The sequence below is a fragment of the Arvicola amphibius genome, chromosome 6 (assembly GCF_903992535.2).
Source record: "Arvicola amphibius chromosome 6, mArvAmp1.2, whole genome shotgun sequence".
In the NCBI taxonomy this organism is placed as follows: domain Eukaryota; kingdom Metazoa; phylum Chordata; class Mammalia; order Rodentia; family Cricetidae; genus Arvicola; species Arvicola amphibius.
Genome location: NC_052052.2, coordinates 127,215,467 through 127,237,872, shown reverse-complemented (window position 1 = coordinate 127,237,872; position 22,406 = coordinate 127,215,467). Strand labels below are relative to the sequence as shown.

The following is a 22,406-nucleotide window of genomic DNA, read 5'->3' as shown; positions in this document are numbered from 1 at the left end:
GAAACTCTTGCTCTGGTTCTAATATGATAAGTCATCGTCAGTCAGTCTAACACATACAAGTACTCTCTTCACTTTTGCAAACTAAACTTACTTGTGAAAAATATTTGATATTAATGTCATAATACCATTACTAAATTCTACATAAAATGCACAAGGAACATGGACAAATCATCTTTTTGAATTTCACATTTTCAAATAGTCAATATTTATTTTTGAATAACATATGCGTTAAGCCTAGGAATGCATCAAAAGGTAGAGATTCAATGGAGCTTTGAAGGCCTGGATTATTAAAGGCCTTCTCTATGACAGAAGATAAGGCTTTCAGCTCAGCAGTTGTTGTTATGAACATCTCGGCACTTCAAGACCTTGAGAAAGTTGTCAACTTTATGTGTATCCCTGCGCACGCAGCGGCCCAGGGTGTAAAAAGCGATGTTACGAGTGTCTTCATTAGACGACTGCAAATCTGACCATCCATACCAGAAACTGTTTTCATTTTCAACAGCTCCAGGCTGAATCTAAACATAGAAATGAGAGGGATTATTTACAAATATTATTAATTGATAGTAATACCTTCTTGTACATAAATATATATATGTATATATATTTGTGTGTGTGCACATGTGTTTGTGTTTGTGTGTGTGTGTTTGTGTGTGTGTATGTATACGAATGGGGTACACATTTGAACCATTTATGCACCAGCATTTGTGGAACAGAATCAGTGTTGTTTAAACTTCAACAATTGACTTTTATATTTCACAATTTTTTTTTGTGGCATCTTCTCTTATGTTAGTAGACACTCACAAGTGATTTCCATCTTTCTGCCTGCCTAATGTTTAGATACTACAGAGTACTCAGTACATCTCTTTACTTTGATGTGGAGTCTGAGATCAAATTCCTGGCTACCAAAGAAGACATTTATAGACTGAGTCTTTCTTTAGCCTCATTCTAAAAAACGGACACAGATTTATTAAACTAAAGGAAAATTTATTAGTATAGAATAAATCATATATTATCTTGAAGGCATTAGGCCTCGTAAAGTAAATATCATTCATGAATACATATTTTCTGATGTATCATTGGTACCAGAAGAGGTATATCCATGTAAAAGAAGACTGAGTGATCAAGAAACTGGAAGATGTTTTTCATGGTGTATATGCATTTAACCAAAGGACAATATAAAGGCTGATGTCTTCTCAGCTTATTCTTGGTGGCACCATTAATACTTGTGGATTTTAGGAGAATGTTCTTTTAACCTTCTATCTTTAAACTCAATCTATTCTTCATAGGATGTATTCTTTCAAACTCATGAATATATCAAACATTTTCAAAACTGTTAATGTTTAGTTCCAAGACTATTATCATTGTTTCTGAGTTATTCAAAAATAGCCAGACCACCAGTGAAAGCTACTCTCTGAATTACTATGAGGACCAGATATTTTCTATTGAGAGTACTACTGTGCGTGGTTCTCAGTATAGAAAATGAAGAATATAAAATCTACAAATGGCAAATGGCCTCTCTTTTTTGGCAAGGCTGTAAGTGAATTGGATATATATATATATATATATATATATATATATATATATATATGTGTGTGTGTGTGTGTGTGTGTGTGTGTGTATCCCAGAAATGAAGTATTGAAATATTCACTTTTTATTAAACAAATCAACCTTTCACATAGGTTATAAACAAAGAAATGTGAAGGGTGAGTGGGCTTACCCTGCTGAGTATGGTCTGTAATCCCTCCAGAAGGCCTAGAATTCGTTCCTCCAATTCCTTGGTTCTTGATATCATAACATCAGGTGCATCCGGAAGCGCAGCCACTGCAACTGCCATGTGCTTCAGAGGATCTTCCCAGGCTTGTAGAATACTGATGGTCACTTTCAGAAGGTCTTCCGACTAAATGATCATGAAGAGGATTTCATTAAAATAAGTGAAACACAGCAGGGTTAATACATGTGGTGAGTGACTGAAGGTTATGAGCTTGAGTATTGATTTATTATTAATAGGAATATAGAAACCCTTATTAGCATCCGATGTGTATTCTAGAAATGACATTCTATCACAGAATTACAATTTTCTCAAATTGAATTGATTTGCCTTAACAATAACTTCTGGGAAATGTGAAACTGTTCATGTTTTGTTTTCACTGAGTTTTACCATCTGAAGTCCAGGTGAGCCTCGGTTCTTTATGGTCTTAATAATATCACATAATAGAGAACTTTTCTAAGGACTAAATGAATCCATGACCACAGACTGCTTTGGGGGCTTCACTATAAGAAGATCTGAGGAAATGTTGATCACTTCCTGTACCTTTTCATCCTTCAATTGCAATATACTCACATTTTATTTATTAGAGGAGTGTGTGTATGTTACTAATTCTGGTAGTAAATATGAAGAAGAAATACATTACATGTGTAAGAGGCGTACACATAATAAATTTTGTGTAAATCATATTCAGAAGTTTTAAGACAAAGATTAGAGTCAATGGGTAATTTCAAACTCATATTAAAGCTTCCCAGATAATATTATGGATAACCCCACAGACAATATGTTTTTAAAACATATTGTTTAAAACATATGTTTTAAAACATGGTGCTCTAGATGATCAATTTGTTAACCTGCTAGAGAGAAATTATCAACCATATTATGCCATTGTCTGTTTGTTGCTTCTTCTTTCCTTCTCTTGGCTCCGAGATTGTCACATGTGCCATGGCCCCAGTAACCACACACAGCAGATCTACCTTATATATTACATCGCTTGTTTTGGTCACAATCAGGGAGGAAACCTACTTTTGTTTGGTGGACTTGTTCTCTGTTTTCTGGAGCAGGGATAGCAGCAGTGTGGCATGTGCTTATCATCCGGCTCTGTTTCCAAACACTCCTACCAAACTTCATATTCTGGAAGAAATTGAAAGGTCTGATTTCTTAGCATTAAACATTGAACAAATACATTTATAACCACATCAGTAACAGATTTTATAGATGTAAATGTCTTAGCAAATGATAAATATATAGAAATTGAAACAGAGGAATGAAGAGTGCCTACATTTTCTGTCCATGGGAGAATCAATCTAATATTTTACCCACCAATATCCTTCCCCTCTTTGTTATTCTATTGCCATTTTGCCCTTCCTAAATGGGATTGTTTAAAAAAAGCACTGAGTAACACACATACTGTTTCACCAAACATTTAAGCATCACTTTTTCTATTTATGGAGATGCGTGTCATACAATAGCACATGTATGTTCATAATTACGGTCCCATTGACACTCAGTAGTCCATTTCCTTTAAACAAATATTGTAAAATAAGTACTTACTTTAAGTATCCATTTAAGTTATAAAGGTAGTATGCAATTGTATTGATGGTTCCAAAAGGAATCATAAAAATCTAGACATATTCTAAAGATATATTTATCAGTGAGTGAATGAAAAATTAAAATATATCTATCTACATATATCATATATATATAATCAGTCAATTGAAGACTCTATTTACTTAAAGAATTTATTATCTATAGTGTATTTTTAATACTAGTAATCACTAAATTTGTAAAAGTTTAATTAATGTCTAGGAATATTGTACAATTAAAAACTTTGGATATAGATTTTAGAATGACAGAAATGCTTGTGAGTGAAAATCACAAGGGTGAGGTATATTCATTGTAATTCTGAAAATATAGGCTCTGTATTCCAAACTTGCACTGAATTCATTTTTTTCTACTATCAACTCGCCCTAGTCAAATCTAGCATATTCTTTTTTTGAAAACCAGCCTGTACTTTGCCCTGAGACTCTTATCCTGGAAGTTGGAAAACAACTATTTCTTTTTATTGATTTTTATTGAGCTCTACCTTTTTCTCAGTTCCCCTCCCTGCCTTTCTGCTCCCCTTCAACCCTACCCCCAAAGTCCCTATGCTCCCAATTTACTCAGGAGATCTTGTCTTTTTCTACTTCTTATGTAGATTAGCTATGTAAGTCTCTAGTAGTGCCCTCATTGTTGTCTAATTTCTCTGGGATTGTGATTTGTGGGCTGGTTTTCTTTGCTTCATGTTTAAAAACCACTTATGAGTGACTACATGTGATAACTGTCTTTCTGTGTCTGGGTTAACTCACCCAAAATGATGTTTTCTAGCTCCCCCCATTTTCTTGCAAAATTCAAGATGTCGTTATTTTTTTCTGCTGTGTAGTGCTCCATTGTGTAAATGTACCAGATTTTTCTTATCCATTCTTTGGTCAAGGGGTATTCTAAGCATGTGGGGGTGTTCTGAATAGCTATTTCTTTCTGTTTAACATGGTTTACTGTAGTTTAGTTCAAATCCACTCATGGAATTCATTACAAAACAATTCTCCTATGCCAGATATCTATAGAGTGCAAAGTGAAAGTACCCGTGAAGATAGGACCCCTTCAGAAAGACAGGAGTTCAAATGGCCCTGATCCATGTATTTTATACTTTATATCTAATTAAATGTCTTGAAAAAATTGTTAAAAATTGAAGTTACTACATCTTTTACAAATTTAAGTTTTCATGAAGCAATTGTCTCTTGCTCATGTTTCAATGTTAACTGAAATTTTTAATTTTTTAATATTAAAATCTTTAATGAAATATATTTAAATTTCACCATCGAATATATATGTTTTGAAACCTGATTCATAATAAGTTACTGTTTCATTAGTTGAGTTTTCTGATTGTCCCATCAGAGAAGATCCAGTACTTACGAAGTCAGTGAAGACTTTTGAGGCCAGATCGTGGGTGTAGTGAGATAGTTCAACCACACGTTGGTATAGGCTTCCAGTGGACAAACGGGGACTCGGTGAGGAGGACACATGCTCCCAAAGAAGCAGATTTGACATTGCCAGCAAAAGGAATGTCCCAGCTAGAAAAAGAAATGAAAATGAGATGATCTACTCAATGGAGAATATATTAGTGGCACTATATAAGCTGCAAGTCGGTTCTGAAGTCTCTGTGCTACAACACTTGAGTTTATATACATGAAATCTGGGACAAGTAGTCCAAAGTGGAAGCACAGGTAAACAGTAATGTTTCCCAAAACCACAGATTGTGAGGTAAGAGAATCACTTTGGCTTTTGCTTGCCCCTGTAGAGTTTCTAAAATTTGCAAATATTTTGAGATGAAATTACTTTTGAAAAAGAGATTTTTAAGCCATTTTTCTAGTATTTTTAATGTTTGGTAATTTGTGTTAATTTTTCATCTCATTAAAGTCAATTTTCATGCAAATATCCTTGAATATTAAGATAACTTTTAAAAACAAACATGCTTTACTTTTCACCATTTATTTGCATGTAACAAATTGGTAAAGTCACAAACCTACTCTCTTTGTTAAATGATGTGCCAAAATTTAACTGTTCCTCAGGTGGATTTTTTTTTAGGAAAAAAACATCCAAACCCTGACAATCCATTATTTACTTTCTCCTTCTGTGACTGACACAAGTATGCCATTGAGCTTCTGTTTTCAGAAAGGTCCAACTTCTCAATTTCAGCTATTTTGTAATTTTTGTACTATTTTTATTTTGTTTTAGAAAGTGTCCTGTGCAGTGGATGATTGGTAAAAGTGCCCGTCAGAAGCCAGTATCACGCTTTACTGTTATTGCTATGTCAAGAAAATAAGAATAAACAAAGTTAAAGTGATATATAAGTATATGGACAATTCTTGTCATACACTTTAACAGAGGAATTCCCCGAGGTTAATTCAGCAACTGGTTTCACAAATTAATTCTCAGCACATTGTTGACCTGATGCCAGGTGAGTAATAAAATGCATGTTTCCCAAATATTACAACACCAATAACTCCAACGAATGCATTCTACCCGAACCCATTTTCACAAAATAATACGCTAATAGAGTAGAGAAACATTAAAGAATTACTACTTACAGAAGGACAGTTGAGCCAGCGACAGCTGCATCTCTGAGAAGGTCTGCTGCAGTGTAGACTACAGCACAAGAAAGCTTCTGCACCTGAATGCTGTCTTCTCGCAGTTCACCTCCTCTTATATATACTAACAGAAGCTCCCTACTTTTGACCATTTAAGTCTAAGTGCAGAAGGAAGCAGTGTCTGTTGACTAGGTAAAAGTTTCAAGATTGTATCAACGTAAGAAGTACTTACTCTTGTCACAGTTCTGTCTCTGTATGTATTATTTTTGCTTTTGGCAACAATGTTCAGGGATCCAATTATTTTGGAAATCACAAATGTCATTTCAATTCATTAATGACGCAGAATCATGTCATGGAAGGAAATATACTTATTTCCTCTTAATTTTTCTCTAGATCAGAGTTATATACTCTTTCTGTCATGTCGTCTATAAAGTTGCACACATTTTCCAGGTGGTGACAAATGCTTTTCCTCAGTCATCTTTGAAGTTTTGGGCCAGGATGCCATAGAAACAGTTAATTATTCCCAACATTTTATTAAAACATGAATTTATTGATGTATCCTCCAAACTCAAACGACTTTCTTCTTACAGAGTAGATACTTCCTCAGAGTTAAGTAAGCAGAAATACAAATGTTCAAAGGACACTTTTAATGCTTTCAGTTAACTTGAAAGTATCTAGTGGGATGCTTATCAAATATGATTGGTACCTTCTATTCAATCTTTAATTTTTATTTTGCTTCCTTTCCTCACAGTTTTAAAATAACAAGCCATAAAGAGGATAGCATTATATCATGAAAAGTTTGCATACAGTGAGTGACCAACTTCAGAACAATGTATAATGCTCTTGATGTTGAGAATCTATAAGTACCCAGAAGTATTGTATCAAGGTACAATAGAGGAAGAAGAAATCTCATGTGTTAACGAGAATGGAGAACTGGAAGAGATTAACTTAGCCGGGGTGAGAAACTACTATATTTGGCTGTCCATTCTTTGTACTCAGTTGCCTGAGACCTCTATGTTATGCTGTCATCTGGTATAGCACTGAGAAAATAAAATCAGTTGAAGTGTCATACATAGATCATTAAGGTAGTTAGTAAAGCCATGGCCATTTCTTTTCTGCTATACTTATTGCCCCAATAACTACCTTATGGATTCTGATAGGTACTAGATGGTTTGGTAGGCTCTTTATTGTCCAAGATTTCAGCTCAAATTGACCAAGGATGAGTCAGCAATTTCAACTTACCGTTTTCCCATTTCTCCCAGTAATACACGTCCCACTTACAGTTCAAACTCAAGGTTATCTCTTAACATATGATGTCAGTGTATCTCTTTCGCCTTTAGTGTACTGACGTCAAAGGGGAAAGTGCACAGAGATGCAGAACTAACCTTGAATAGCCTTTATCGTCTCAACACAAATCCCTTATGATTTGCCTTCCAATGACTCCCTTTATGAATCTTTTCCTTTTTTCCCTGTCATCTTCTTTTCTTTTATATACTTAACAATCTAAAAACTTCTCCCATAGTACCTGTCATCTTGCTTGTGTTCCAGTGTGGGTGAATATATTCTGTGCACAGATAGTGTGCCCCACCTGTTGTCTAACTGAACATCGGCTTTTTCACTGACACATTTTAATGTATCTATCAGCTATGCAGTAGTGAGGGTGGATAACTGACATTCAAAAAGAGATAAGAAATTTTTATTATCTCCCTATTAAGGACTGAACTATACAAATCCAGGATGGGTCAATTTTCTACATTCCACAATTTTTTTATCCTATAATAGCAAACAGGAACAACCTTAATCTCACAGCATTTGCCCCCAGAAAATGTCAGTTAATATTATTCATAGTTTCATTTTGGTATGACCTATAATGTGCACTGTATATTTTATAATATGTTGGATGTCTGGAGATAAGGGTGGAAGTAGAAAATCATAAACTCTTCTATAAATTAAGCCAAGAGGCCTCTGTGGTTGAAATATAGGACATTTAGGCAGCTCATGTGTCAGAGAGTGTTTGGTGCTGGTAAACTTTCCCAGGTGCTATGATAAAGGCAGAGACTGGATGAAGAGGTCAAAAGAAGTAGAGATCTCCTTTGTTTTGATACAGTTTCTATTCTTTTTAATGTCTTTTGATATGTATGTGTTTTATCTTTGCCTTCTCATGTTTGATGTCAAAACCATGTGGGCTCATCTGAGTTCAGTTGTTTGTTATGGAAGTTAGGAAGAGAACCCTTTGTTGTAACAATTTCCTCTGAGATTAAACCTCCTATCTTGGAGGGAAGCTTCTTATGATGTCAGATGTTAAAATGGAAGGAGGTGAAACAAAATGGGTTTTAATGGGGGGGAAACATCTCTCCATTCTGCAGGAGAATTCGTTATGTTCAGGAAATAAATATTCAAGGGCTTCCAAACATGAACCTGGTCAAATTAATTAGGAACCTCTTTCCAAACATGTATACACTGTAAGAAATTCTGATGAACACTCTCTGACACAATGAACTGCCTAAATGGCTGTCAGAACCCTGCAATGCCTGGAAGAAAGAATATTGTTTACTTGGAAGAGGTTCACATGAGCTGAGTTGCTTGGAATAAAGAATAACAGAAGTTAGTTGAGGTTCCTGGAAGAACTGGAGGTCAAAGAGGCTGCCTAGAATGGTGACTCTCCAACCAGTCATTTCCTGCAAACTACAAAGTGTGCTCCAGCAGATTACCAGGTTTCTTGAACTGTGAGCCATGGATGGATGGGGTTTGAACGATGTGTGAATATTTCCAAGTTTGTGTTCAAGATTTAAACTGGAGTATATCACAAAATAATCTAGATAAATTGTTAGATATGTTGTTTTCCAAGTTTGTCTATGGGCTTTCTATCCAGCCCCTAGAACTCTACCTCAACAGAATCAGATTCCTACACCTCTGTTCTCATTTATCGGATGGCACAACACTGCTTAATTTTTATAAAACAGCAAAAGAAATTTTGACAAATTGTCAGTTTGAATTTGACATTTATAAAGGGTCATTTTTATAAGAAGACAGACATTATAGCCATGCGTGTACACGAAAGGTAAACATTAGAAGTCTTGAAAGTCTGCTTGATCCAGGATCATCTCGGTGGCAAATGAAATGGATATTTAATTAACTGTTGCTGTCATGGACAGTTTGGCACTTTAGTACACAGAGACAGGTAGAAACCTTATGTGTACACCTGAGCAGACGCTGGAGGAGGTTAGAAAGAGCAATAGGATAAATGTCTTCATCGGGTGATTTCAAATTGGCCTGTCCTAACCAAGCAGAGCAATAATTTTCTTCAGTTTCATGTTGAACCTAAACATCAAAAATACAGTTATTATTTATGTTACTAATGCCTATTAGTTATTATTTTCTTGTGTGTTTCTGTGTGTGTCTTGCTGTACATTTGTATATACATAAATGAATGTGACTTGCAAGGGTTTGCCTGTCCAAGCATTTAGGAATCAAAGGTCAATCTTATGAAAGTTCTTCTAGTGACTACTTTCTATTTTTTTTAATTAAAAGATTTACATATACAATGTTTTCGTTATTTGTTATGTTTGAGATTATGATATAAATTACTCATTTCACCTTTTCCTTTCTTTCCTCAAAACCCTATAATAAACTTCTCCTTGATCTCTTTCAAATACATTCACTTTTCTCATCAATTGTTCTTATGTACATATGTGACATACTTTATCTTTTTTAAGATTACATTCTTTCCTCCCTTCTAACTTCACCTAGATCCTTCCACATTCTTGTTCATCCAATTGCATGATAATGCTCTTTCTCTTCTCTAATAACCTCCAGTAAATGAAACAAAACCTTTCCAATGTGGAAATAAAGACAAATTCGATGAGACAAACAATGCAAAACAACATACACACAAAATACACAGATACACAAATACACATGCAGACTCTGTTTTGTATTGATTTACCACTCCAGGGCAAGAGTCCTGGAGTGTGGTTGACACATCTTTTCTTATAAAAAAAAAAAAAAAAAAAAAAAAAAAAAAAAAAACAAAAGCAAAAAACAAAACCTCACCACATCTGCTTATGTCTACCTCACCACTCCTGGAATTGAAAGTTAGAAGCCACCATATCTTTTTCATATGGATTTTGGGGTCATTCAGGTCCTCATATTTAGAAGAAAGGCACTTACAGACTGAACTGTCTCCCCAGAATCAGTGAGAATTCCTTTCAAATGAAGTTTGGAAAAAAAACTGAGAAATATAAATCAAAAGATTTTTACATATTAAAACCAAGGTATTATAAATACAATAGTCAAGTAAAGCAGGAAGAGATGTCTATATATTTTCTTATGTGCAATTTATACCAGATGAGATATAGCTATGCACAAACAGACATATGGAGAATATGAAAATTGCTATTTGATTGTAGATATAGATTTAATCAAAGGACAATGTAGGGTCCAGTCATTTCTTTCAACTCAGAGAATTTTAGTTTCCCTGATGTGTCCTCTATACTTTTGAGATTCTAGTACATTTTTCTAATCCTTTTCCATCAATCTGTTTTCCATATTAAATGTATTTTACAAATCAGTGTACATGATACATATTTCATTTAATGCGTTAAGATGCATAGTATTCAAGCATGACTGTCATAAAGAAGGTCCACTCCACCCAGAAAACTATTATCTGAATTACAATAAGGTAAAGTTGTTTCCTATTGTGATCACTGGTATTACGTTTCTTACTGAGAAACCTGGGAGGACTTTGGATTTGCAAGCAGACCCTTAATAAAACCACTATCAAAAAATTGGTTACCTAAATTTCATTCTTTCAAATGGAATATTGTAAAATTATTTTCTCATTATAAAAATCACCTCTTTCAGGCTAGAGATAAGCAAAGAACTGTGAAGAACCAGCTTATCTTGCTAAGTAAGGCTTTAGTTCCTTCTAGCATTTCTTGATTTTTATCCTGCACATCTTTGGCTTTGACAGCATATTATCAGAGTCGCCTGAAAAAGCAATCACTGCAGATACCAGGGGCTTCCGCAGGCTTCCTAGGCATGTGAAATATTGATAACTGCTCTCAAAGGTCTTCTGCTTAAGCAATCATGATAGAAGATTGCTTTAAATAAGTAACTTACATCATGGTAAGTACATGTGGTGTTTGCACCAAATGGCATCCTACAATATCAATTTGTTATTTATAAATGTACAGGGGAACTTTTCCATATAAAATGCGTATTTTAGAAATGCAAAATTTATGCCATAGAAGGATAGTTTGTTAAGCTAAAAGTAATTCGTCTTAACTCTTTATTCTAATATGAAGCCGAACTGATTTTATATTTTTCCATCTGTGTTCTACCATATTCCATCCTGTTATCTGTTGCTTGATTGTTTTCATTAGAACTTGATGGGACGCAGCAGATGTCCACAGAAGCTGACATAGATGAAAGAGATACTAACACTGTCATTGTTGAGTGCCCCAAATGATCTTCACACTGATGAGGCAAATTGAACCTTTATATATTTACTTGGGATTCATACAGTGTTATAGAACATTAAATCTAAAACCACTAAAAATCATTGCTTTCAAAATTGTATGTTTCCGGGTCTGGATAACTTCTTTTCTTTTGCTTCAAGTAGAGTAGTCCATTTGGGCATGTACAGGTAAAGAACAATGACATAGTGTTGTTTTAATATCAACATGAGTAGCAATAACAATAGACTATTAATACTCATAATATGCACTCACTGCCAGACAAATACATGCAAGCCATCTCCGAAATGAAAGGAGAAAAATACCATGGGAATGGGAGGGGAAAGGATAATGCATATGAAAGAAAGGAGCAGACAAATGGGGGTGTCAAAACTGGTTGTGGTATCCTTGTGACGTAATGATTTAGAGCGAGGGCTTGAAGTGAGTGAATCGTAGATTCTCACTCTTTACATGTATGAAACACAACTTCACTTTACCTGTTGAAGGCTTGGTTTATTGTAAGCCTAATAGTACTTTGAGTTAGAGAATTTTTTGATGGTTAAATGCATGGGTGTCAGTAGAGTGCTTGTTGGGTACTTTAGAAATCATATATGAACAAACGTTCTCATCTTTTTCCGTTTTTATAATCACATTTTATTAATGTGGGGAGTTTTGCATGCATTACTGGTGCAATCAAGAGAGAATAAACTATCTGCATGATATGGATACACTTAGGAGTTTTAGTGTAACTCAAATTCTAGTTGTGAGAGGAACTCACAGAGCAGAGACTCTAATACCTGTACTTTATAGTTGCCAAGGTATGTAGACTTCATCATAACATGGGCAATTCAGAATCTCCAATTTGTGTGGTTTTCAGTTGAGATATAGGACACAGCTGTCAAGTCAGACTACACAAACAGTGAAGAAACGAAAGGATCAAAAGAAATGACACTTTGGGTGGTTAAATTGTATGTTGCAAGAAGGGGACCCTTTTGTATTACACTGTAAACACTACTGTCTGCATTTTTTCCACACGTGTGGAAATGTATGTGCAAGTAGTGAGGTCTAATTGATATCAAATATTCTAAAGCAGTACCCAGGCTAGTTGTGCGGTGTGAAAATTATGAAGGAAACGTCTAGAGGACAAGCTCACAGCTTTCTGGAGGAGGAATAGATACAGTGTGACAGATGCTGAATATCAGGTTCTGTGACAATACTATTTGGCAAAATTGAAATTCTGGAAGAAATTAAATAATTAAAATTTAAATTTTCTTAAGTGAATAAACACATCTATGACCAGAACATTGAAGCATTTGATAGATAATCAAATTATATTTATTTGTATTGCTATTAATATTGATTATATCATGTCACCAATCCCTCTCCTGTAATTCCTCCCATGTCTGCCATACCTACTCCCTTTCAAATTTGTGGTATTCTTTTCTTTGACTATTACAGTTACCCACACACATACACACGCACACACACATAAGTCATGGATTCTATTTGTTATTGATTGCATTTGATAGAAGTTCAGTTTTTAGAAATAAGACCTACATTAAAATTGAAGCACAGAAGTAAAACAAATATCATCTCCCTACTTTATCTTCCAATTAGACATGCAATCTAATTTTCTAGCCTGTAAACATGTTCCTTCAAGATTATTTTCTTGCTTTTTTATATTTCTTAAAGTTATTGTTTGGAGAGAAGATGCTAAAATACATGAAACTACACAATACTAATGGATTGAAATATCACCTTTCTCCAGGATTAGAGATGAATGGCACAGAAGGTTGTGTATAGAATCACATTGTGACTTCTTGTTTTAACTTGGTTCAAACAGGTGTGGTTCCTTTAAAAAGAATTTATCAAATAAAATCTTTTTACTAAAGCACCAAGGAGGACATATATTTGTACCACACCAAATTCAAGATAAATCTGGGTGAAATAATGGTGATGACATAAAATTTAATCACAAATATCTGGGCTTTAAGAAATCATTTTATGCATATGTGAGTTTGTCTATATATGTGTCTATGAACCACTTGCATGACATAGAGGTCATATATTGTGTTCGTCATCTGTAATCATATTTTCAGACAGTTTCGAGCAACTGTGTGTTTGCTGGGAATGGATTCTGGATCCTACATAAAAGAAACCAGGTCTCCTAACCACTGAGCTATCTCTCCGGTCACCATCTGGACATATGCTTGAGGAAGTACATGTCTATGAGAAAAAAATAATACACAAAAATTTTAATGCTTATATAAATCAGTAGGGTTTTTATTCCTTAAGGTATTTATTATCCAATATTACTATTTTTTAATTCCAACAATCAGTAAATTTGTAATGGTTCAATGGATTTCTGGGAATACTGAGGAGCTGAAAGATTGTAACTGGAGAATAGGAAATGAAAGAAACCTTAGTAAGTGGAAAGCATATTGGAATATGTATTCATTGAAACTCTAGAGATATACTCTCTAAATACCAAGCTTTATACTGAAGTCTACTTTATTTTCCCTTTACTTTAAATGTCTCCTATATATCCATTGGAAAGCAAGTTATTTCCCTTCAAAATATCCATCCTTCTTTTGCAGCTAGGCACTCATCATTGGGAATTCTAAACAGTGATTCTTAGCATTTTAGAATTTCTAAGCGGCTGTTTTTGTTTTGTATGTTTTCCTTCTTTACATGATTTCAGATAACTTTAGTTTCATATTAACTATATAGTTTAAATCAATGACAATGACGTTTTCCTTAATGGGATTATATATATATATATATATATATATATATATATATATATATATATATTTCTTGGGAATGTATATTTATTTTCCTTAATTTCCAATAAATTTTATGTTTGTAACTTATTATGTCTACTTTTCCTTGAACAATCACCTATTACTTAAGGTGATTTAGAATATTAAGTCTGCTTTTCATGTCACCATTTCTTTAGGCAAGCAACAATCACCTATTACTTAAGGTGATTTAGAATATTAAGTCTGCTTTTCATTTCACCATTTCTTTACGCAAGCAACAAGATGGCAAACTCACAAACTTACTATTATCACTTATAGTAGACCTTGAAATGGAATATATTTACTAGGATGATGCAAGTGAGAAGACACACACCTAATCCATGGTGATACAAGAAATGATAGTTTCTTCCTTATGGAGTTGGGATGATCGAATTGGATCATCTACTCTCCTGTTCTCAATAAGTTCTATTTCTCCATTTCAACAGCTAGTCATTTTGAGTTGGTATATTTATTTTCGGGAAAGTATCCCATGAACTGGAAGATGTTTTGGATCCAGTGCCCTTAGGATCTGTAGCCCTGTCCCTATATACACTCATGTCAATGAAGACCAAAAAAGGTTGTAGGCATTACCATGAGTCTCCAGAGAAAAGTTCCCCTACAAAATCACAGATCTTCAACAAGTAATCATATTCTAAACTTCTTCTCGGCTCTTCCCTTCACTCTAGGCGAGGCATGTTCAAACATCAGTTCTGTGCAGAGTCAGCATCCGTGACACCAAAGAAGCTATTATATCCATACTGAGGACTTAATACTTCACTGGTCGTGCTCATGTAGAAGAACGTTGATGAAGACCAACTTAAGGAGCATGACTGAATCGAACACGGCTATATCTCTCAGAAGTTCCACCACAGTGTGTGCTCAAATTCAACAACGTTTCTTACCCGAATACTGTCTTCGGACAAGCTTTCATCTCAGAAATAATATGTGTGTATAATATATCATATATATATTGTAAAGACATACAGACTTGTGTGCACACATGCATATATACATGAAAAACTGTACTCAGTGCCAAGAAGCATTGGGGGTGACTGAAGTAGTCTTTTGTCCTGTTAAGTGTTACGTTTCTAATACTTCAGGGAGAATTAACATCCTCTTGACTTTTACCACACTCCCACCTCTGTACGTGCTAGTCTGCATTTTGCAATAGTACATCTTGGGTTGAAGCTTCTTTGCAAATCACTAGTGTCATCTCCATTCCCTGATGAGTTGCAGTCATGGGCCAGAAGGAAAACACCTTGCCTCTAGTTCATGGTGTTACATGCTTTCTGTCACGTCTTCTACAATGTTCCTGAGTGTTTAAGGTGGCAACACAGCCACTCAATTCTCGTTTGAGTTTTGGACCATCGTATCAGAGAAATAGTCATTTATTTTCTGAAGTTTAACCAAGCATATTTTTTTTGTCAGTAATGTTAAACAACTCGTCACAAAGTAGGTGAAAGTTCCATTAATCAGTAAGCTTAAACAAAATGTTTATAAGGCAGTTTTACACATCAGCAATCTGAACCTAACCTCCTTAATGAAGCGTATGACCATCTCAGGCATTGATTTTGCCCTGTATTGCAATATCATAAGTGGAGATTTTTTCCCCTTTGTATTTTTGAGGCAGTGTTTCTCTATGTAACTGACTGTCCTGGAACTTGCTGCATAGACAAGACTGGCCTAGAACTCACAGAGATCTACCTGCCTCTGCCTCCCATATGTTGGGATTAAAGCCGTGCACCACCATCACCTGACTCACATGTGAATCTGTACCTCCATTTTTCAATGGCCATGTCAGAGGATCAGCAGCTGGTAATTAACATCAGGAGATCCTTCTCCCATAATTAAAGGCACTGATGGGTGAATCTTGGATAGGCAAAGCCCTGAGGCCTTCGGCTCCAGAATGCCTCTTGCCATTTGCTATCATTTGTTGGGACTATTTGGAGTCCTGGTCTCCAGCTGCTCTTGCCTGTCTTGGATCTCAACTTTCCTTCTGAATTGTTTTACTGAAAGCTGTGTCAAAGTTGTTTACCAGCTCTGCTTCACAAACACGTGTTGCCTCAGCCTTGAGGATCAGAGGATAAGGTTTTCACCTGTTGGACCACTTGACTGTTGGGTATATAAGCCTCCACGGTGCTATTGAAGAAAGGGCTTCTTACCAGTGACTAGAGGTCTGTGTCTCTGTCTCTCTGTCTGTGTGTCTTTGTGTGTTTCAACCTCCAGCCCCTTGCGTGGAGCTCACAAACTGTATGGTATCACATAGAGTGCAGACAGGCCTTGTGTGCTGAGTCATTGCATGTTTGCCCATGCCATTTTTCTCTGGTATCAGGCAGGGTGTGAATGGGTGTGGGGGCATTCCCTCTGTCTTTGATGTAGCGTTCTTATCTCATGGAAATATCTCATTCTACTGAGCATTTTTACCTGTGGTTTATTATGAAGATGATTTTCTCTTAAGCTGTACTGTTTAACTGAAACAATGATTTTTTTATAATACTAATGGTAGTTTAAATAGAATTTTGATGATTGAGGGTTTTTAACAAATATGGTAAGGGATTTGATAGAGGTTAGTTTAGTGGGATAATTAATATAGATAAATGCAAGTTATGGTGTTGTATTCACCCTGATAAGGCAGGGAGTATAGAGGACAGAAAATAAGAACAAAGAAGAGTCACACAGCTAGGAATTATGAATTTCTTTGGAGAAGCCATATAGACTGTGGCTTAGGTTAATGATTAAGAAAAATAACTGAGTACAAGAAGCTAAAATAGCTCAAGTTCTTTTCATCTTAATGTTGGGAGATGTTTTCATGTGTTCATGAGTTTCGTTGTGCATCACAACTAAAAAAATTAATAAAACAACTGGTGGTTAGGTTATGGTGTTTTTCTTAATGGTTTTGAGGTAGAAAATCTTGGGAAACAATTTAGTTTGTAAAGACACACTTTTAATAGTTGAACAGGGGACTCATTGAGGTCAGGGAATAAGAACAAGGCCAACCTGGCTATTGCTCGCTGGCAGTGTACGTTTTTTGAAGGATGGGTTGGTGATCAAGGGAGGTGATTAATTCTTTGAATGTATTTATGCCCTCAGCTTCCCTATTAAAAATAAAAACTGTTGCCGGGCGATGGTGGTGCACGCCTTTAATCCCAGCACTCCGGAGGCAGAGGCAGGCAGATCTCTGGGGGTTCAAGGCCAGCCTGGTCTACAAGAGCTAGTTCTGGGACAAGCAACAAAGCTACAGAGAAACCTTGTCTCAAAATATAAAATATAAAAATAAAAAATAAAAAAACCTGTTCATGAGTGGATAGGCACTCTGAAAATTTAAAATAGAACAGACTGTTTTTCATATTTGAAAGCTAGATTTGTGTTTCTTTTAAAATTTCTTATAAGATTACCTTCTGAGATAAATAATAAAGTAATTGATCCTTTCCTTGTAACCACAAAATGCAACCTTCCAGCAAAAGAACTGAGTGAGAACGAAATTTAACTTGCTTAAACTCTGTTAATCTATAACATATTGCTTGGACATGAATGTATATGGGTTCTTTGGACAACTTGTTTTTTACCTGTAATGTGTAAAATATTTAATCATGTAAGGGATATGCAAAACATGCTTGTTTTTACTTGTATTTGTTGTAATAATTTAACTAAAAATAGATAGTAACCACTTTATAATTTTTATACTCCTCGAGAGATTTTGCTATGGTGTATAAGCTGTAAGGAAAAACTTAAGAAATGACAGAAGGAAAACATCAGAGTAGAAGAAGAGAGAAGGAAAAGAGTAGAACTAGCAACAGAAAGAATAATAAAATAAAGTACTAAGCTTTGGGCCTCAGAAAATTTCTCATGTGTCTGTCTGTCTGTCCAGTAGCTTGTCTGCTGTGCAGCTCCTCTTCAGTTTCTCTCACCTGGTATAGGCTTGCCACTTGTCAGACACTAGGTGAGATCTTGACATGTTGGAGATTTGGAGGTGTGTGTGTGTGTGTGTGTGTGTGCGTGTGCGTGTGCGTGTGCGTGTGCATGTGTGTGTGTGTGTGTTATTCTCTTTTGCTACCCCCGGAGAATTAAGCTTTACTCCTTCAGAGAGAAAAGTCAAGTTGAGTGGTTAGTTTGCCGACTCCATGGATCCTCCTCAATCCTTGAGCAGCTGAATGCTGGACCTTACAGCAGTAATATGCAAAGTTGACTGTAAATATAAATCAGGACATTGCTACCACCATAACTGTTTGTTCAAATTTTACTAGCGAACACATTGTCCGAGTTGCTGATTGTTTTACCATACAGCTGTGTACTAACAACCATGGGTATTTCCCCTGAAACTACCTGCCATCTTTATGCAGGATAAGTTTTTCCATATGTGGGAGCTTGAAGATCACAACATAGTCAGGATAGTATTAATGCTGTTGAACCATAGTATAAAGTTTTTTCAGTCACATTTAGTCATATTGTTCTGGTATGAATCTAACAATGTGTACATATTATAAATGCTGTATGCTTCAATTTTTCAACACTCGTAGGACATACTGACCATAGACACAGGAATTTTACTGAAGAAAACTATAAATGCTGCACTTGGATATTTGCATGTATGTTGCATACTTTTGTACAAATTTTTCAACTATTTCACTCTTAATAAAAATTATCTCATTATTCAAGATGATTTATTAAATCAATATACCTTGTAAAAATGGTATATCATGGAAAGCTTATAGATACTGGCCATCTTCCTTACAGAAAACTCTACAGCATGGACGGGCTCACTGTGAGCCTTGTCAGTTTGGTTGCTCACCTTTTTGGACTTAGGGGGAGTTGGGAGGACCTTGGACTTAACATAGTGAAGGGAACCCTGATGGCTCTTTGGCCTGGAGAGGGAGGGAGTGGGGGTATGGGTGGAAGGGAGGGGAGGGAAAGGGGAGGAGGAGGGAGGAGATAGAAATCTTTAATAAAAAAATGAGGAAAAAATAAACATTTTCTAAAAAGATTAAAAAAAAACAAGCTGTTTTCAATACTGTAGCTCTGTAATAGAGTTTGAAGTCAGGGATGGTAATTCCTCCAGAACTTCCTTTATTGTATAAGATTGTTATGGTTATCCTGGGTTTCTTGTTCTTCCATATAAAGTTGATTATTGTCCTCTCAAGATCTGTGAAGAATTTTGATGGGATCTTTAAGGGGATTGCATTAAATCTATAGATTGCCTTTGGTAGTATTGCCATTTTTACTATGTTGATCCTCCCAATCCAAGAGCAAGGGAGATCCTTCCATTTTCTGGTATTCTCTTCAATTTCTTTCTTCAAAGACTTAAAGTTCTTGTCAAATAGGTCTTTCACTTCCTTGGTTAGAGTTACCCCAAGATATTTTATGCTATTTGTGGCTATCGTGAAAGGTGATCTTCTCTGATTTCTTCCTCTGCTTCCTTATCCTTTGTATATAAGAGGGCAACTGATTTTTTTGGAGTTGATCTTGTATCCCGCCACGATACTAAAGGAGTTTATCAGCTATAGGAGTTCTTTGGTGAAGTTTTTCGGGTCGCTTATGTACACTATCATATCAACTGCAAATAACGAAAGTTTAACTTCTTCCTTTCCAATTCGAATCCCCTTGATCCCCTTGTGTTGTCTTATTGCTATTGCTAGAACTTCAAGCACTATATTGAAGAGATAAGGAGAGAGTGGACAGCATTGTCGTGTTCCTGAATTTAGTGGGATGGCCTTGAGTTTCTCTCCGTTTAATTTGATGTTAGCTGTCGGCTTGCTGTAAATAGCCTTTATTATATTTAGGAATGACCCCTGTATCCCTAATCTCTCCAAGACCTTTATCATAAAGGGGTGTTGAATTTTGTCAAATGCTTTTTCTGCATCTAATGAGATGATCATATGGTTTTTATCCTTGAGTTTATTTATACGATGGATTACATTGATAGATTTTGGTATGTTGAACCAGCCCTGCATCTCTGGGATGAAGCCTACTTGATCATAGTGGATAATTTTTCTAATGTGTTGTTGGATTCTGTTTGCCAGTATTTTATTGAGAATTTTTGTATCGACGTTCATGAGTGAGATTGGCCTGTAATTCTCTTTCTTGGTTGAGTCTTTGTGTGCTTTAGGTATCAGGGTTATTGTAGCTTCATAAAAGGAATTTGGCAATGACTGTTCTGTTTCTATATTATGAAACACCTTAAGGAGTATAGGTATTAGGTCTTCAGAGCTACAGTATTGAAAACAGCTTGGTATTGGCATAAAAATAGAGAAGTCGACCAATGGAACCGAATAGAAGACCCAGATCTTAACCCACAAACCTATGAACACCTGATTTTTGATAAAGGAGCTAAAAGCACACAATGGAAGAAAGCATCTTCAACAATTGGTGCTGGCATAACTGGATGTCAAACTGTAGAAGAATGAAAGTAGATCCGTGTCTATCACCATGCACAAAACTCAAGTCCAAATGGATTAAAGACCTCAGTATCAATCTGAACACACTGAACCTGTTAGAGGAGAAAGTGGGAAGTACTCTACAACATTTGGGCACAGGAGACCACTTGCTATGTATAGCCCCAGCAATACAGACATTAAGGGCAACATTGAATAAATGGGACCTCCTGAAGCTGAGCAGCTTCTGTAAAGCAAAGGAAGACAAAAAGGCAGCCTACTGACTGGGAAAAGATCTTCACCAACCCCGCAACAGACAAAGGTCTGATCTCCAAAATATATAAGGAACTCAAGAGACTAGACTTTAAAATGCTAATTAATCCAATTAAAAAATGGGGCACTGAACTGAACAGAGAATTCTCAACAGAAGAAGTTCGAATGGCCAAAAGACACTTAAGGGCATGCTCAACCTCCTTAGCAATCAGGGAAATGCAAATCAAAACAATGCTGAGATACCATCTTACACCTGTCAGATTGGCTAAAATCAAGAACTCCAATGATAGCCTTTGCTGGAGAGGATGTGGAGCAAGGGGTACACTCATCCATTGCTGGTGGGAATGCAAACTTGTGCAACTGTTTTGGAAAGCAGTGTGGAGGTTTCTCAGGAAATTCGGGATCAACCTACCCCAGGACCCAGCAATCCCACTCTTGGGAATTTACCCAAGAGATGCCCAATCATATTACAAAAGCATTTGTTCAACTATGTTTATAGCAGCATTATTTGTAATAGCCAGAACCTGGAAACAACCTAGATGCCCTTCAGTGGAAGAATGGATGAAGAAAGTGTGGAATATAGACATATTAGAGTACTACTCGGTGGTAAAACAATGACATCTTCAATTTTGCATGCAAATGGATGGAAATAGAAAACACCATTCTGAGTGAGGTAACCCAGGCCCAAAAAGATGAACATGGGATGTACTCGCTCTTAGTTGGTTTCTAGCCATAAATAAAGGACATCGAGCCTATAATTCATAAAACAATAATCCTAGAGAAGATATATTAGAAGGTGAATCCAAAGAAAAACATATAGTTATCCTCCTGGATATTGGAAGTTGACAAGATTGCCGGACAAAAATGGGAACTTGGGGGTGGGGTGGGATGGGGGGATGGGGAGAGAAAAGTGTGAAGTGGAGGATGGGAAGAGCTTGGGGGAATAGGATGGTTGGGATATAGGAAGGGTGGATATGGGAATAAGTAATTATATATCTTAATTAAGGGAGCCATTCTAGGGTTGGCAGAGACTTGACTCTAGAGGGGTTCCCAGGTGTCCAGGAAGACAACCCCAGCTAGTTCCTTGGGCAGCTGAGGAGAGGGTGCCAGAAATGTCCAGATCCTATTGCCATACTCATGAATATCTTGCATATCACCATAGAACCTTCACCTGGCACTGGATGGAGAAAAAGACAGAGCCCCACATAGAAGCACCGGACTGAGCTACCAAGGTCCTGATGAGGAGCAAAAGGAGGGAGATCATGAGCAAGGAAGTCAGGACCATGAGGAGTGCGTTTACCCATTGAGACGGTGGGACAGATCTAACGGGAGACCACCAAGTCCAGTTGCAATGGACTGATGGAACAGGGGACCAAACCGGACTCTCTGAATGTGGCTGACGGTGGAGGAGGACTGAGAAACCAAGGAAAACGCTGATGAGCATGAACCATACAGCATGGACGGGCTCACTGTGAGCCTTGTCATTTTGGTTGCTCACCTTCCTGGACTTAGGGGGAGCTGGGAGGACCTTGGACTTAACATAGTGAAGGGAACCCTGATGGCTCTTTGGCTTGGAGAGGGGCAGAGTGGGGGTATGGGTGGAAGGGAGGGGAGGG

At 36.3% G+C, this 22,406-nt stretch overlaps 1 protein-coding gene across 1 annotated transcript; it reads right to left on the bottom strand.

The window, feature by feature from the left end:
- Positions 1-326: 326 nt before the first annotated feature.
- Positions 327-5,923, bottom strand: LOC119818047 (prolactin-3B1-like). Its single transcript, XM_038335571.1, has 5 exons — positions 5,893-5,923; positions 4,718-4,875; positions 2,792-2,899; positions 1,718-1,897; positions 327-515 (listed from the first exon to the last, which is right to left on the bottom strand). The coding sequence occupies exons 1-5, from the start codon at positions 5,921-5,923 to the stop codon at positions 327-329; spliced, it is 666 nt and encodes a 221-aa protein (XP_038191499.1).
- Positions 5,924-22,406: the final 16,483 nt, after the last annotated feature.

What these genes read in the sequence shown, in the direction of transcription:
- LOC119818047 (XM_038335571.1), bottom strand. Translation starts at nt 5,923, where the DNA reads ATGCAGCTGTCGCTGGCTCAACTGTCCTTCT. An exon ending in AACAAGTCCACCAAACAAAA is followed by an intron (nt 1,898 to 2,791) that starts GTAGGTTTCCTC and finishes ATGATCATTTAG; the next exon opens with TCGGAAGACCTTCTGAAAGT. An exon ending in TACAGACCATACTCAGCAGG is followed by an intron (nt 516 to 1,717) that starts GTAAGCCCACTC and finishes TTCTATGTTTAG; the next exon opens with ATTCAGCCTGGAGCTGTTGA.